Source organism: Ambystoma mexicanum, chromosome 9 (assembly GCF_040938575.1).
Source record: "Ambystoma mexicanum isolate Mex_15411 chromosome 9, UKY_AmexF1_1, whole genome shotgun sequence".
NCBI classification, from domain to species: domain Eukaryota; kingdom Metazoa; phylum Chordata; class Amphibia; order Caudata; family Ambystomatidae; genus Ambystoma; species Ambystoma mexicanum.
In genome coordinates this window covers 288,544,504-288,561,492 of record NC_090931.1, presented here as the reverse complement: position 1 = coordinate 288,561,492, position 16,989 = coordinate 288,544,504, and the positions used below count along the sequence as shown (strand labels likewise).

At 47.5% G+C, this 16,989-nt stretch overlaps 1 protein-coding gene across 3 annotated transcripts in view; it reads right to left on the bottom strand.

Annotated features, from left to right (window-relative positions):
• The window catches only part of HEATR6 (HEAT repeat containing 6), a 1,218,923-nt gene that overhangs the window by 637,923 nt on the left and 564,011 nt on the right, over nt 1-16,989 (bottom strand). For all 3 annotated transcript variants that reach the window (XM_069614663.1, XM_069614664.1, XM_069614665.1), the window contains one exon: nt 16,479-16,837. In XM_069614663.1, coding sequence (XP_069470764.1) covers nt 16,479-16,837 — 359 coding nt within the window. The remainder of the gene's footprint in view (nt 1-16,478; nt 16,838-16,989) is intronic.

The following is a 16,989-nucleotide window of genomic DNA, read 5'->3' as shown; positions in this document are numbered from 1 at the left end:
AATGGTCATGCACGCTGTATATCTATGACCCATAGTAAAGTGCTAATGCAATCTGTAAAATAAATCAATACGATAGTAAAAGCTATTCAATACATATAAATCAAATTGCGCCATCTTTAAAACAATACCACAATGCTTGCTCACTGATTTAATTGCATGGCTCTTTCGGAAGCCTACGTGCATTCACATATAGTGCTGATAGTTTTATCCTCACCTCTTAATTTTTGAGGACGACATAGTAATGTATTTTTTAGTTAGGTACAAGTCACCTATATCTGTATGGGTATGTGTCACCAATTAGTGATAAGAATATAAGAATTATATAAAAATCAACTAGAAACCCTCCACACAAAAGAGCAAGAAAACGGGAGAAAGAAGAGAAAATTCATCAATGGATTATTTCGCCAAAGAAAATTAGTAATGAACTAAACAAAAGAGAGAAGAAGGAAAGAAGAGAAACAGGTATACATTGCCTACACTCCTAAAAAGGTATATAGCTCCTCATCTATATTGTGGCCTGTCAGATTTTTTATTTCAAAATCAATTATGTATTTCGTTTCTTCTTGTCGCAACAGTTTTTCGCTGTCGCCTCCCTTTGGGCCTGTTACAACTTTGTGGACACCAAAGAATGTAAGAGTCTTAGGGTCTCTATCATGGAACTCAGAAAAATGTTTTGCCATGGAATATGTATGGTCCTTGTTGGCAATGGCTCTGATATGTTGTAAAATTCGTACTTATAATTTACATTTGGTGCTGCCAACATACCACTTGAGGTATGGGCACATCAGGACATATACAACTAGCTCAGACTCGCAAGTAATTTTGCCCTGAATTTGTATCTGTGTCTTGAGAATGGGATGAATGTAGCTACTACAATTAAAAGCATATTTACACACTTTGCATTTGCTGCACTTAAAAAAGCCAATTCATCCCCCCCGAGAGCCAATTACTACCTTTGCAAGTGCTATCTGAGACCATATAACTTTGAACTACTAGATCTTTTATAGACATACGGAAGGTTTTATCAGGCCGTTCTTTTAATAAATTGCCTAGATCTTTGTCCATCTTCAGGACTTTCCAGTATTTGGTAATAATGTTTCGTATAATAGGTGAATGGCTTCCAAAAGTTAGTATCAATCTAGTAGTGTTCTCTTCTGTTATATCACGAGAATCAGATTTAGATGTCATCAACAGGTCTTGTCTGTTCATATTCCGGACTTTGAGGTAGGATCTTTCAATTACTTTTTTGGGATACCTCTGTTGTAAGAGGTTATGGAGTGTAATTTGGCTTGCTAGGTCAAAATCTTTGACATCGCTACAATTCCGTCTTATGCGAATAAATTCGCCATATGGAATGCTCCACAAAAGGCTTTTAAGGTGTGCACTGTTTGCGTGGAGGGGAATGTTTGCTCCTGTTATTTTTCGGTAAAGCTCACACCCAATTTTTTGTTCTACAATTTTGACTTTCACATCGAGAAATACGATGGAGTGTGCACCATGTTGTTCCGTAAATTGTAGATTCAAGTTGTTAACATTCAAATGTTTAACAAACACTCGCCAAGATTGTGCTGTACCATTCCAAACAATAAATAGGTTGTCGATGTAGCATAGCCATAATATTATTTTGTCTGTGAAGATCTCATTTTCCTCTGCCCATTCCGCTGATTTTTCCCAGTTGCCCATCATGAGGTTCGCATACAAGGCGCAAACGTAGTGCCCATCGCGGTGCCCTGGATTTGACGAAACAATAATTGAAAAGAAAAACATTGTTTTGATCAAGGTAATTGAGAGATCATGTTTTCAAAAAGGTTTCACAGGCCTTTATGCCATCCTCATGTTAAATTGATGTATATAATGACACCGCATCCATGGTGGCCAATAAATATGTTGGTTCCCATGGCAGGTGCAGACTGGGTTCACTCCTGGGAGGCCTACGGCTCTCAATATTAGGCGGCTATTTGACATCATCGCCAGAAAAGATCCTGAAGCTAGTGCTATCACAGTGACTATTGATGCTCAAAAGGCCTTCGATATGGTATTGTGAGAGTACTTATTAGTGGTGCTCAGGAAAATGGGGGCCAGGCCTGCTATGATACGATATATTAAAATGTTATATACACAACCTTTAGCAAGAGTACTGGTCAATTCATGCATGTTTGAACCATTCCAACTAGAAAGAGGCACTCGGCAGGGTTGTCCCCTCTCCCCGAGTGTTTTTGCCTCAGTCATTGAGCCCATGGCAGACTTCATTAGAAAACACCACGGTCGTCGTGGCTTACGCTTGGCTGGCCCTCCCAAAATTATTTCCCTGTATGCTGATGATGTGATGTTATCTGCTAGAAACCCTCATACCAACCTGGACCCAATCCTTCATGACATTAAACAAATCTGGCAATTCTCCGGCTTCACCATTAACTTTTCAAAATCTGAGGTCTTTCCACTGACTAATAATACATGTGAAATCTGCTGCTGCTTCCCGCTCCGGTTGTCCCCCGACCACATCAAGTATCTGGGGATGTGGTTTCCAGAACCCACTCCACCTTACTATGTGACAATTACAAAGCAATCAGCAATAGAAATAAAATATCAATCAATCACCCACATGGAAAATAAACTAAACAGATGGAGATCTCTCCCACTCTTTACTGTTGCCAAACTCTCGCTAATTAAAATGACTTTAATGAATGTATATAATATCTTAGGCAGTAATGTCCCATTATGGCCCAGGAAGCCGTACTTTGCCAAATTGCAAGGACGATTTGCACAATTACTGTGGCATTCCGGAGAAGGCAGAGAAGGCCTTCCAATACAAGAAAGGAGGGTTCTCAGCCCCCCATCTGGAACTTTACTGGATAGCTGCCCAGCCCTAGTTCACCACATTCTGGTACGTGGCGGAACATCCACCACCCCATGTAAAATTAGAAACCTTAGCAGTGGGCCGTTCAGATCTCAGGACATACTGCTGGACAAACACTACAAAGACAACTGCCCATTCGACTCAGTTGCCTACACACTGGAAGCTTGGCGAGCAATATTTGCCCTCACAGGGGCTGCCCACCTCTACTGTAGATGGCTCCCACTACAAACTTGGTCCAACGTGGGATGGAGCGTTGAAATTAAGGTGGGAAGGTTTGGGCTATAGAGCATTGGTGGATTTATACATTGAAGGGAAATTCATTGCACCCACCACATGGAAGCCTGGCCACAAGAGGGCTGGAGGTAATCTGCTCCAATACTACAGTATCCGCTCAGCGGTGACTAACAGATGGCCTATGTACCCGAATAAACCCCCTGAGACACCTGAACTGGCATATATAGTTACTCTGGGGATTGCAAACACAGCCTCTCCACTTATGGTACTGAACAAAATGGTTCCTCCAATCCCACACACACACAGGTCCGCTCGTTGGAAGAAATGGGGGTGCAACTTACTGATGCCCAATGGTTGCACGTGTGCTCTCACATCAGGAGAGTATCCCTTAGTTTTAGATTAAGGTTATGCAATTCAAAATATTAAATAGGCTATACTACATCCCAGCCAGACTAACCAAAATGTTTCAAACTGAAGAGCATGTTTGCCCTAGATGTGCATGTGCCCCTGCGGATCATCTACATATGTTCTGGTAGTGTTGCCACCTAACAGACTTCTGGAATAAATGACTAGACACCTTGTCCAGGGTGGTGAGTTCCCCATTGGAACGAAGCCCACTTCAGGCCCTGTTTGGCATGTGGTCTGCTCTGCAGGGTAAAATGCACAGAGCTTTCGTGAATGTGGGTTGCATGGTGGCTAAACAAAGCATCCTCATGAAGTGGAAGGATTAAAAATAAAAACGGGAGAAAGAATGGTTGTTGGCATTGACCTGGGTTCAGGAAACAGATGAATATGTGGACACACTTCCCCTATCATCCAGGCATAGAGACATATGGGCCATGTTCCACTCCTACTTGGCCGAAATTGCAGCTGCGGATTAGGTGGAATCTGGGGCCAAGGACCAATTTATGTACCGCTATTGTATGTTTCTAATGCAAAGTCTGTGTGTAATCCATATGTTTAAGATCACATGTTTATCTGTGTACATGCTATATTCGTTTATTTCTATTTGTTTTCTGTTGTACTCGTAAAATTGCCAAATAAAGATAAAGGTTTTTTTTTAAAAGCTGATCACTTGTGTCGGTCTTGCTCGTTTGTCACCATGAGTTCCTCACATCCCTCTGATACAATTTTCCACAATTAAAAAAATGGAAAATGAAAGAGTAAACGCCTTTACCATTTCATTTTACTACCTGTTTTCTAAAACGCGTAAATTCTGACTGCAAATCACAATTTGCATACAGTATTTTCAATGAATTTCATTAGAATCCACTTGTTTCTGGAAGGTGCTAAATGCAGAACGATTTCATAGGAATCTGTTAGTTTAACACTAGCATGAAAATACATGCTGGCATTAAAACACTTAGTACTTGAAGGTGGAGGAAGAAAGCACAGCAAAATAACAAGCTACTTACCAACTGTAACGTTCTTTCGACTGGATGCTCCTCCCACGTATTCCTCATCTATGATATTCGTATTTCGCCAGCTTTGCTGTTTCGGGGGGAAAAAAAAAACAATTCGGCAGAGGTCACTGTGCACAAGGTTGTGGCGTCGATGTCCCTCGACGTTTTCCGTAGCGTGTCGACGTCGCCAGTCATATAAGTAGCTTGTACCGCACCTGTTGGCTTCAGTTCTGTTTTTTCGTGGCATCATTCGAGGAACACCCAGGCATGCCCCAGACTGTAAACTCTTCGTGAACGAGAAGTGTAAATAACAAACTGCTGCGGGTTAAGTTGGGTGGGGTGATGAGGGATACGTGGGAGGAACATCCAGTCGAAAGAATGTTACAGTTGGTAAGTAACTTGTTCTTCGAATGGATTGTGTCCTCCCACGTATTCCTCATCTATGATAGACTCCCATAGCAGTAATAAAATTTGGAGGTGGGAGAACTAATTATTCTTATGTGCGGAATGAAGTACAGCTTTTGCAAACAGCCCTTTCTGGGACGAAGAGGCATCTAAGCAGTAATGCTTCACAAAGGTGTGCATGGATGCCCATGTTGCAGCTTAACAAATATCAATTACAGGGACTCCCCTCCTCAGAGCCGCGGAAGTAGCCATACCCCTTGTGGAATGGGCACGAAGTCCCTCTGGTGGGCCATTCCCAGCTAATCTGTAGCACTCTACAATAGCCAAAGTAATACAGTGGGATATAGTTTGCTTTGTCACCGCTAATCCCAGTTTATGGCCAGTGTAACGCACAAAAAGTTGGTCATCCTGGCGTAATCTTGACATTCTTGATATATAAAAACTCAGAGGAGAGGCCACCAGGGGGCGCAGGCTTGATGGCCGCCTGATGGTTCTGCTCCCCGAAGGCCCTGGGAGAACTGCGGAGTAAAGAGAGGAAAAGGAACGCTACCTTCCCACAAAGACGAAAACTAGCTGTGGGAACTTCTGGGGACCCCGGCGACACCTTCCCGAGCCTTGGAGGTGCCCGGGTTCCCGAGATATTCGACTTGGAGCGCTCGCGCTCACCCTCCTCCTCCTCCTTCCAGGCCCACGTGTGAGAAACGGAGCCGCACAGCCGGGCCCCTCCCCGCTGCAGCCGAGCACAGCGCCACGACCAACCCGCAGAGCCGGCACTCCACAGTCCTGTCTGCAGCAGTAGGAGATCTGGGCCCCTGCCCCCCAGTCACCCGAGACTTGCCTGCCTCCCGCTCCCGCCACGGCACGGCTGGAGGAGCGGATTCAATAGGCGGGTCGACCCAGTCTCTCGTTGCCGGGTGCCCTGCAGACACGGCTGTGTCCCTCGAGCCCCCACTGGCAGCTCTGCACATCGGCCCGGGCCGGCGCGGGAACACGCCCGAGCCCCCTCTCCTCTTCCCCCCCACCACGGGGGGCACCACACCATCAAGTGCATCAGCGAACCCCTCCAGCTGCCCGCGGGGCACAGACCGCTGCGGTGCACACCATATAGGCCCGGGCCGACGCGGGAGCGTGCCTGGGCCCCTCTGAAATGCGGCTGGCCCCCCCACAGGGTCAACCACCTTTGATCAGGCAAGGCGACTTGGAACGGGGCCCCTCCAGCAGGCATGAACATACCATACCCCCACAAGCCCACCCTCCACCCTGCTGGCCCCAACCCCCCATCTAGGGGCTCAAATTCCATCCGCAGCGGAGCCCACCAGACCCAGGGGAAAGCGGGGGGAGTTGGAATCCAGGCCACCTACGTCAAATACTCCCCTTCCTGCCACCACGCTGGGGAGCCATTGACAAGGGAGTGCCAACACAGGAAGAAACCCCTGACACTGTATGTAGAGACACAAATAGAGGGTCCCCTGTGGCCTTACATAGGCAAATACTCGAGGTGCCTGATCACCCCACAGCCATAGACGCAATCCCCAAAAAGAAGTAAGGAGTAAAGAGTAAGGTATACCGGTGACCCCTAAGCTGACCCCTGTGATACGTGCGGACCCCCCACAGAGCAAACCTAACCACCAAGTCTCGCCCACCTTGCGACACCCTATAGGAACTGAGCCGAGGACGGGAGAATAAGCCCCGAATCCCTGGGGATATCACTGGGAAAATTGAGAAACCACAAAGACCTGGGGGCGAAAACACCTCATGAGTTGGAAAGAAACCCTGGCGAAATACCAATTCACAGCCGGAGACCCTGAGATGGAGACCAACACCTCACCCACGCCGGCCCCTGACATGAATACCATGCAGAATAACATTCAGACAATCCTTGATGAAATCAGGGGGATGAGAACAGATATGGGTCCTAAGCTGGCTGACCTAACCGCTAAAGTCGCCACGCTGGAGGACAGAGTGGAAGGGGTGGAGAATAACCAGGCGTCCACCGACCTCCTGGAAACACAGATGGAGGCAAGGTTTAAGGAAATGCAGCGACGGGAGGGGGAGCTCCGTCTCAAAGTTGACGACATGGAAAATCAAGAACGGATAAGTAACTTGCGATTTTTCGGCCTGACGGAGGTGGAGGGGGAGACCCAGACTGGTCTGGAGGGCAAAGTGCAGGAGATCATTAGGATTGTCTTGGGAACTGATTCCGAAGAAACCATCCTGATTGATAGGGTCCATCGAACCGGTGGAGGAGGTAGGGGTCCACGCTCTGTGCTGGCAAGATTCCACTATTACAGAGACAAAGCAAGAATACTTGAAAGGGCTAGGACCCTAAGAGACATACAATACGATAACTCCAGAGTGGCAATCTATCAGGACCTGTCGGCCCTCACGGTACAAATGAGGAAAAAATGCGGCCCACTTACTAGGTGGCTACAGGAGAAAGGGGTCAGGTACCGGTCGGGGCACCTATTCTATCTAGCTTTCGAAAGGCAGGGTGAAAACCATCAGCTTGTGACTGAAGAGGACATTCGAAGAGCCATCGACGAACTGGTTGGGGACTCCCCAGGAGCCTCGGGGGAACAGAGCGGTCCCAGGCAGCGGCCCTGGTGGTTCGTTGACCAACCCCGATGCTTGTCGGGCGATGGAGATGAACGCCTAGCAAAATGGGAAAGGATAACAGGGAACTAGGGACGGGAGTGGGGAGGGGGGGATAAAACAAAAGGGGACACCATACCATGGTTCTGGGATTCAACCTTATGGACGACAATGAGGGTAACAACCAAAGTTTTATTGAGCAAGGGTAGCTACGATCATGGTTGAAGGACGAATCGGCACGCTCAATGTCAAGGGCCTCAACTCACAGAATAAGCGATCTCTCACAAGCAACTTATTCCGCAAACAGAAACTGTTATCCCTCTTCCTACAAGAAACGCTCTACAGAAGGGGGGCGGAGTCGACAATCAAGGGAAAGGAGATAGGTAGAAATTTCTGGGCCTCGCACAAATCCTCGAAGAAGGAGGGAGTTGGCATCCTTCTAGGTAAATCACTGCATCTCACCGATGTTGAGACAAAGAGGGGCTTTGGAGGTAGATTCCTGGGGATAAGGGGGTAATCCCAGGGCATACGAATCACACTAGCCACCCTGTATGCACCAAACGTTGGCCAAATCAAGTTTATTCATAAAGTCCTCAAGGTCATGGACGAAAGGGCGGAGGGGGCCACGATCCTGGTTGGGGATTTCAACCTTATCACAGACCCTCATCTGGACTGGTGGTCGGCCAAGGGGATAGGCCCGAAAGCCCCTACGAAGGATAACCTTGCTTTTAGGGACCTCATACAAGAATATTATTGGGTGGATGTGTGGCGTAGATTCTCGCTGTCCCCTGGGGGTTATACGTTCTTCTCCCCTCCCCACCAAACATATACTAGAATCGATCTGCTATTGGTATCAGAGGAGGGAGGGGGGGGGGGGGGGGAGAAGGGGAGGTCGGGAACCCTGCGGTTGAATCTGTGACCTGGTCGGACCACAAGCTTCTCATTATGGAATGGCAATTGCAAGCCACTCCGAAATCATACAGGGGGCGCTGTAACGACACCCTCGTGAGGGACCAGGTGTTTAGGGAATTCTTAAGGAAGGAAATAGAGGCCTTCTTTGTAACCAACGACACAGGGGGAAACCCCTATGGCCACAGTCTGGGAGGCGGCAAAGGCTACCTTTAGTGGCCTCCTCATTGCGGAGGGCTCGAGCAAGAAGCGAGAGAAAGCGCTGATAGAATCTAAACTCCGGGAAGACCTGCGGGCCATGAGGGCACAGCTCACCAAGGGAAATGTGGACCGTGAGAACCTCCTGAGCGAAATGAGAGAGAAGAGACAAGCCCTACACACAATTTTGATTGGGGAGGTGGTCAAAAAAATGAGATAAACAAAACAGAGGTATTATGAGAAAGGGGATAAGGTCGGGACTCTCTTGGCGCACAGGCTGAGGGGAAACAGGGCCGGCAGGCGGATAGAGAGGATTAGGGACGGGGCGGGTAACATCCAGATAAAAACAGAGCACATAGCCGGATCATTTGCGGTCTTTTATAAGGCCCTTTATGCTAAACAAAAGGATGAATCATTGGGGTAGATTCAAAGCTATCTCAAGGACCACCCCCTACCTAGGCTCACGGACCTGGAGAGAGAATCACTTGATAAGGAAATAACAGAGGAAGAGGTGGAGGGGGCCATTAAAAGGCTTAAAGTAGGCAAGACCCCAGGGGGAGATGGATACACAGCTGATTTTTACAAACAATTCCAATCGGAGTTGATACAACCATTAACCAAATTGTTTAACCAAATTAAAACCTTGGACACCATTCCACCGTCATTCCTGCAGGCCATGATCACAGTAATTCCTAAGCCCGGCAAGGATCCTGTGGAGTGTAGCTCATATAGGCCCATCTCGCTCCTTAATACAGACGCTAAGATCTTTACTAGGATCCTTGCAACCCGCTTGGAAAAGTGTTTCTCCCGACTGATCCACCCTGACCAGGTAGGCTTTGTAATGAACAGACAGGGAGCAGACAACATGCGCAAAACCCTACACATACTGAGCACAAAAGGGGTGAAATCTGAGGGAGTTCTCCTTCTGTCCCTGGATGCGGAGAAGGCTTTCGATAGGGTGAGCTGGGCTTTCATTGAGGGGGTTCTGTTGTCTCTGGGGATGGGATCCAAGTGGCGGGGATGGATGACCGCCCTTTACACGCGCCCCTCTGCTACGGTGGTGGTGAACGGGGGAGAGTCGGAACCCTTCCCTTTGGAGAGAGGCACGAGACAGGGGTGCCCATTGTCTCCCCTCATATACGCACTAGTGATGGAGCCTTGGGCTATAGCGATCAGGGGAAACAACCAGATTCAGGGTATTAAAATAGGGGAAACTGACTACAAGATATCCCTGTTTGCAGATGGTGTCCTCCTGTACCTCTCTAACCCATCCCAATCAGTCCCCAAGGTATTGCATAGCTTAGAATGATATGGGTCCCTTGCGGGTTACAAGGTACATGTAGACAAATCAGTTGCCGTTCCAGTGGGCCAGCTCAATGATAGGGAGGGACAATATGTCGACAACCTCCCGTTCTATAAACAAACAGAGGGTCTCTGTCACCTGGGGATCCAGATACCATCAGACCTGGCTGATCTATTGAAGGCAAATTATCTGCCCCTTTGGAGGGCAATCAAACATGACTTGCAGCGCTGGTCGAAATCAGGCCTTTCATGGATGGCTCGCCTTAACTCCATTAAAATGGTTATCCTCCCTAAATTCTTATACCCGTTTCAAAAGTTGCCGACCCAGATACCGAAGCCATACCTCTTAGAGGTCAAGCGGACTCTTCTCCGCTACCTGTGGGCCGGAAAGTCCCACAGGATTGCCTACGACACTCTAACAAGACCCAAGGACGAGGGTGGAGTTAACTTCCCAGACATAGAGACTTATAGGCATCACAACTGAGAATCCTTGTTGATCACTTGGTGACAGGCCCAAAGAAACAATGGGTAATTCTGGATAACACACTTTTCGCGCCAGTCACACTAGACGAGTGGCTATGGGTCCCTAAGGCATCTATCCCGGGAAGGATTCTGAAACACTCGTTGTTGGGGGTGTTGTGGTCCATGTGGAAAGAGGAGGGATACCTCAGGTGGCTCACAACATGGCCCTCGCCCCTAAGCTGTATCTGGGCTCCTCCACTTTGGGAAGGGATCAATGAACCACTGGCCTTCCAACAATGGTATGAAGCAGGTCTTTGTAGAGCCTGACAGTTGGCACAGGTGGCACTACCCCCACAGAGGATATCCAGAATGAGAAAAGGCTACGACCCCCACTGCTGGAAATGCCATATTGAAATAGGGGACTATGTTCCTATGTGGTGGAAATGTCAGGTGGTACAAACTTACTGGATTGAGGTTCTATTGTGGATAAAAGGGGTAGATGGAATGGAGAGAGCCCTGTCCCCCTGGCTAGTATTGTTTGGTATTGAGGTTGACGGGGGTCCGAAGGTGCAACACGACCATATGTTACAGGTCATGTTAGTTGCGGCCAGATGCTGTTGGGCCCAAAAATGGATATCGCCCCGACCCCCGGGGGAGAGGGAATGGGTATCAAAAACACGGGCAATCTATGACATGGAGTACTTAACTCACCTGATTGACGAATCGAAGTCTAACATCGAGGGCATATGGCTGCCATTTTTTGACAAATATGGGAAAGCAGCTTAAGATGTAAGCAGCCATCTCTGACGGCTCCCCTGACTCGGCCATCTCTGACGGCTCCCCTGACTCGGCCATCGCTGCCTGGTCCTCCCCTCCGGAGCGGGGAGAGAGTTGCTCTGATGAGAAGTGTGATTTTTACGTGTTGGACCTTGTGATTTGAGAACCCTCTCTTTCTAGAGACTGCCTAGTGCTCATGATACGCCTTCAGTTAACATGTTGGACCTTGTTGTCGTCATCATCCGATAGACCATGGTTGGGGAGAGGGAAGGGGGGGGCGGGAGGGGTGGGGGGAAAGTTGTGATTTCATTTTCATATATGCCAATGTTTGTATCATTTTGTTGTCATGTCATAACTATAAAAGCTCAATAAAAACCAAATTTTCAAAAAAAACCTCCTATTTGGGTTAAGTCTGTGTAACCTCTCCTCTTTTTTGCCCAAATGAGGAGGAGGATAGAAGGTTGACAGTGTGATTTTTTGTGACAAATGAAAGTCAAAATACTTTCGGCAAGAAAGAAGGTTTAACTCTAAGTATCCTTGTAAAAGGTAGTATACTGTAGTTTGCATGAGAGAGCCTGCAATTCACTAACCCTGTGGGCTGATGTTAAGGCCACAAGAAGGACAGTTTTGACTGTTAAAAGCCTTAAAGGACAGGAATGTAGAGGCTCAAAAATGTATACAAGTTAGGAATTTCAACACAAGATTCAAATCCCAAGTAGGCACATGAAAAGGTATTGGGGGGTACCCATTTGTGAGCCCCTTCAAAAACTGAATAATCAAAGGAATCTTAAAATAGGAAACCTCTTCCGAGGAGCGCTTGAATATATAAGGCGCTGCCAAATATCCTTTTATTGTCCCAATCTGGAGCCCCACATTGGCCAGATGTAAAAGTGCTCCATTGAAAAGGGTCCACATTCTTATCTTTGCACCAGTTACTGAATTTATTCCAACGATATCGGTACAGAGACTTAGTTGCTGGCCTTCTGGCCGAAAGCAAAATTTCCATTACGTCATCCGGGAGGTCCCAATCCTTGTATCTCAACCTCTCAGAAACCATGAGTGAAGGTCGAGTGTCTTGACCTCTGGATGGAGAACTCGACCTTCCTCTTGCGAGAGAACATCCTCTCTTTGTGGAAGACGTATTGGAAGGCAGATGGACATGTCCAGACGGTTCGGTATCACATCTTCCTGGCCAAATACGGGGCAATTAGGATCATGGTTTTCCTGGACTTTCCCAACCTCGTGATTACGTGAGGAATCACAGGGACTGGAGGAAATGCATACTACGAATGTGTCTCCTAGAGCTCCTCTTGGGGGAAATTCCCTTGAGCAGTACTGATCGCACTTTCAGTTGACTGAGGTCACGAAGAGATACACCTAAGGGGTTGCCCAAAGGGTGAAGATCCCTTGAAGGACTTCCCGAGCTAGTTCCAACTTGTTGGATACTGTGCTATGCCTGCTCAGAGCATCCGCTGCTGTGTTCTGCTCTGCGGCTGGGTGAACTGCCAACAGAGAGATTCCTTCTTGTATTGCCCAGAACCAGAGCTGCATTGCCTCTCTGCACAGTGGTAGTGACCCTACGCCTCCTCTCTTGTTGAGGTAGTACATGGCCACTGTGTTGTCCGTCATTATCAGGACATTCTTTCGCTGAAAAGAGGGCAGAAAGGCCTTCAGCACTAGTCTGATAGCCCTCAGCTCCAACAGGTTGATGTGTAGTTTGGGCTCAGATGGAGACCAACGAACGCTGACTGTTAGATCGTTGGTATGGGCTCCCCACCCCGTGAGTGAGGCGTCCGTCACTACTGTTATCTGCAGCCATGGTTGACAAAAAGATTCTCCCTTGAGGATATTGTCGTTGCAAGCCCACCATCGTAAATCCTGAGCAACTCTGCTCGGGACTTGCAGAAGATCAAGCACACTCCCCCCGAGAATTGGGACCACTGAGTTCTGAGGTCCCATTGAAGAGATCTCATCCTCAGTCGAGCATCTGGCACCAGAAAAAACGCAGGATGCCATGAGGCCGAGCAACCTCAGAAAATCGTAGGCTGGTAGACGCTGGGCATTCTGGAACTTTTTTACTATCTGCAGAATGTGAAGAGCTCTAACCTCGGGAGGCGAAGCTTTGCACGAGGAAGTATCCAGGACTGCTCTGATAAATTTGAGTCTTTGGAATGGTATCATATGGGACTTCTTGTAATTGAGGGAGAAGCTCAGCTTGTGTAGGGAGTGGCAGGTGATTGCAAGATGTTACGGAGCTTGTTCGGAGGAACGAGCTCTTATCAACCAATCGTCCAGGTAGGGGTAGAAGTGAATCCCCCCTCTCCTGAGATTTGCTGCCACAACTGCCATCAGCTTGGTGAAAACCCTTGGGCGGAGGTCAGCCCGAATGGCAGAACTCGAAACAGATAGTGAGAGCCGCAAAACTCGAACCTCAGGTACTTTGTGCTTGAGATGGATTGGCACATGAAAGTAAGCACCCTGAAGGTCCATTTATACCAACCAGTCTTGGAGATGGAGAGCCTGAAGGATCTGAGAAAGGGTTACCATCTTGAACTTGTCCTTCCTGAGGAATTTGTTCAAACTTCTTAAGTCCAAGATGGGTCTGAATACTCTGTCCTTCTTTGGGATGAGAAAGTAAGGGAAGTACCAACCCTTGCTCCTCTCCGCTACAGGTACATGTTCTATTGCACCTTTCTCTAGCAGGGTTAAGATTTCTTGCAACAGGAGCGGATCTGGAATTTTGACAGAGTTGGCTCCCGGTGGATGGTTCTGAGGCCTTTTTAGGAAGGGAAGGCAGTAACCTTGGGCTACTGTTTCCAGTGCCCAAGCATCTGAACTAATGCCCGACATTCTCTCAGATGTTGAGACTCTGCCTCCCACCGGGGTCTTGTGTGCTATGGTCTCAGAGATTTGGAGGCAGCTGAGGGCAAAGATGCCGCTGCTGAGGCTTATTTTGCGCCTCTTCCTTGTCCACTACGAGGGAAATTTCTTTTACCTTTCTGTGCGGCCTGTCATCTTCCTCTACCAAATGAGGAGTAGTATCGAAAAGAAAGACCTCTCCAGGAAGATGAGCCCGAATAAGGTTTTTGAGGCTGTCGCATAGAGGCGCTAAGTGACTTAGCCGCCGCATTGGAGGTCTGCAGTTTTTCTAAGCTTTCACCAGCTTCACTGCCGAACAGCCTCAAACCATCGAAAGGCATGTTGAGTAGCCTGGCCTGCACGTCTAGTGCAAACCCCGACTTCCTCAACCATGCAAATATGGGCAGTACTGTGCTTGCAGCCATGGATCTGCTGATGCTGTCAACCATATCCAATCCAGATTGGAGACATTCCCTGATTTCCTCCTTACCATCTTTCACAATATTCAGAAAGCCTTCCCTTTCTTCGCCTTCTGGAATATGTTCAGCCGCCGCCTTTACGCAATCCCAAAGGGTATGGGTAAGCCAGGCCAGGGTAATGGTAACATTTGCTGATTTAAGGGCCATACTGCCCGAGGAAAATACCTTGCGGGCCCAAGCATCCACCTTTTTATCCTCTCTATCTAGGGGGATAGATGGATAAGCTGATTGCCTCGTGGAAGTAGCAGCTTGTACCACTAGACTTTCTGGCATAGAGGGTTTACTCAAAGTCCGGATCAGTGCTTGATGGCATATATTTTTTGGGAAAGTCTTTGACTGCTGCAACAGACTCGGGGGTCTCCCAATTTGCAACCACTGTTCTTTGAAGAGTCCTATGAAAGGGAAGAACTGGGTCCATTTGAGGGCCCGGGTCCAGGATATCGGTCATATCTTGTTCAAAGGTTGGGAAGGACCTACCCCAACCGATATATTGAACAACTCTGTTCATCAAGTTCCTGTACCCGGAATCTGCATGTTCTGCAGAATCAGGTTTTTAAAACTCTAACTCAGGTGAAATATCAATGCCACTGGCAGAGTGAAGGGTGTCACACAGGTCTCTCAATCTTGACTCAGGTTCAATCAATTCCTCTGGCATATTTCTAGTACCAAATTTTACTCCAAATGGAGAAATGTCTTCCTCTGAGGCACTTTCTTCCTCAAATATAGAGGACAGACTTTAAAAAGTCTTATTTGGCTAAAGGTGTATACATTTTTTCCTGTTCTGGAATTTGCCTCGAGGGAATCGAAGGAATCATCGAAATCGTTGACAACGACTTCGATAAAGGAGCTAATATCTCCTTCGAGATAGTCGGCCCCGATGGCGTCGAACTCGTTGAGTGCTTAGACGGTTTATGCTTTATAGCTGTTACCGGGGAATCACTCGAATCTCGAGGAGCCTTTGACGTTTTAACGTCGGGTCGAGATCGTCGAGTTTCCTCCTTACTACTGGACTTGGCGTTAGTAGTTTCGCACTCTCCTGCATCGACCAAGTGAGCGACCAGGGTCTGGCTCTTACAATGTTTCTTCAAGGGGTCAGGCCGCATTCTCAAAGTCCTTCATCATTTGTTTTCTGAGTTCTTCCAATTTTCTAGGAGAATCTGACTTAGTCGGACATTTTACCATCTCGGTAGGTGTGTCAGATGAAGAGGAAGGCGATCTACGTCTCCTCTTCATCTTCTTAGAAGAAGAAGGTCTCGATCTACTTCTAGATCGAGATCTCTTCGAATGTTTATGCTTATCGGAGTCTCTCGACTCTCCGGATTGTCTATGCTTCTTAGAAGAGTTCTTTGAAGAGGCCCTCGAAGCTTCCCGCCCCACCGCTAGTTTACCTTTTCTTTCGCAAAGAGCTTTCTCCGTCATCAATTGACAGGAGCCACAGTCGCCGGTCCGATGGTCCACACCCAGGCACCAAAGGCAGACACAGTGAGGGTCAGTGATCGACATTTTGGAACCACAGTCGACACACAATTTAAACCCTGTTTTAGGAGTGGAAGGGGTTGAAGAAGACAACCTTTTCTGAGGAATATATGAAGAGTACTGTTAACTCGATTGCGAAGCTATCGGAAAAACAGAACTGAAGCCAACGGGACCGGCACGAGCTACTTATACGACTGGTGGCATCGACACGCTACGGAGACCGCCAAGGGGCATCGACGCCACGACCTCATGCACATCGCCCTATGCCTAAATTTATTTTTTCCGAAACAGCAAAGCTGGCAAAATACAGATATCATAGAGGAGGACTACGTGGAAGGACACAATCCATTCGAAATGTTATTTCCAATTCAGGCCCCTCCTCCAACTTCATATAAAATGAAAATGTTCCAAAATGTGAAAGTGAGCTTAAGTGCTTTAATCTTTGCATTTACACCTCACTTTCACACTCCCGGCAGTTTGAAAATAACACTAAAAGCCTTAGTTTTAATTAACATATCCACCTACTTGCAAGGATTCCAAGCGCACAGGAGATGGTTCATATGCACTTCCAGATGTAGGGCTGTTATCATTATCCAATTGAGAATCTTCTCTGGGTTGTGCAACAACTGAAATGCACAGGCGTACAAGCCAGCAAGGCTCGAGGGACGAATTATCACAATTCTGTGCTGGCTCTGTCTGGATTTCCAAAAACTGAACCTTCCTCCACCATTCAGGGTCATTCATGCGTCGTGGGGTGGCAGTGCCACTCAGTGGGAGCCCTGAAGAATTGGGTTGCTGTAGAAGCAGTTGCACCTCTGGCAGTGGAGCCTGACTGGATACCATGGCCCCAAGCAATGTGAGACTGGAGACTCGAACATTAACATCTGCCAACAAATATAAAAAAATGAACATAAAAGCTAAATAAAAGTAATAGACACCATTGTACTACAAAGTATCAGAGAATAAATTACATTACGTCAATGCTCTAGTAAACATTTCTTACCCACTGAGAAAACACATGGGCTGCAGTGCCATC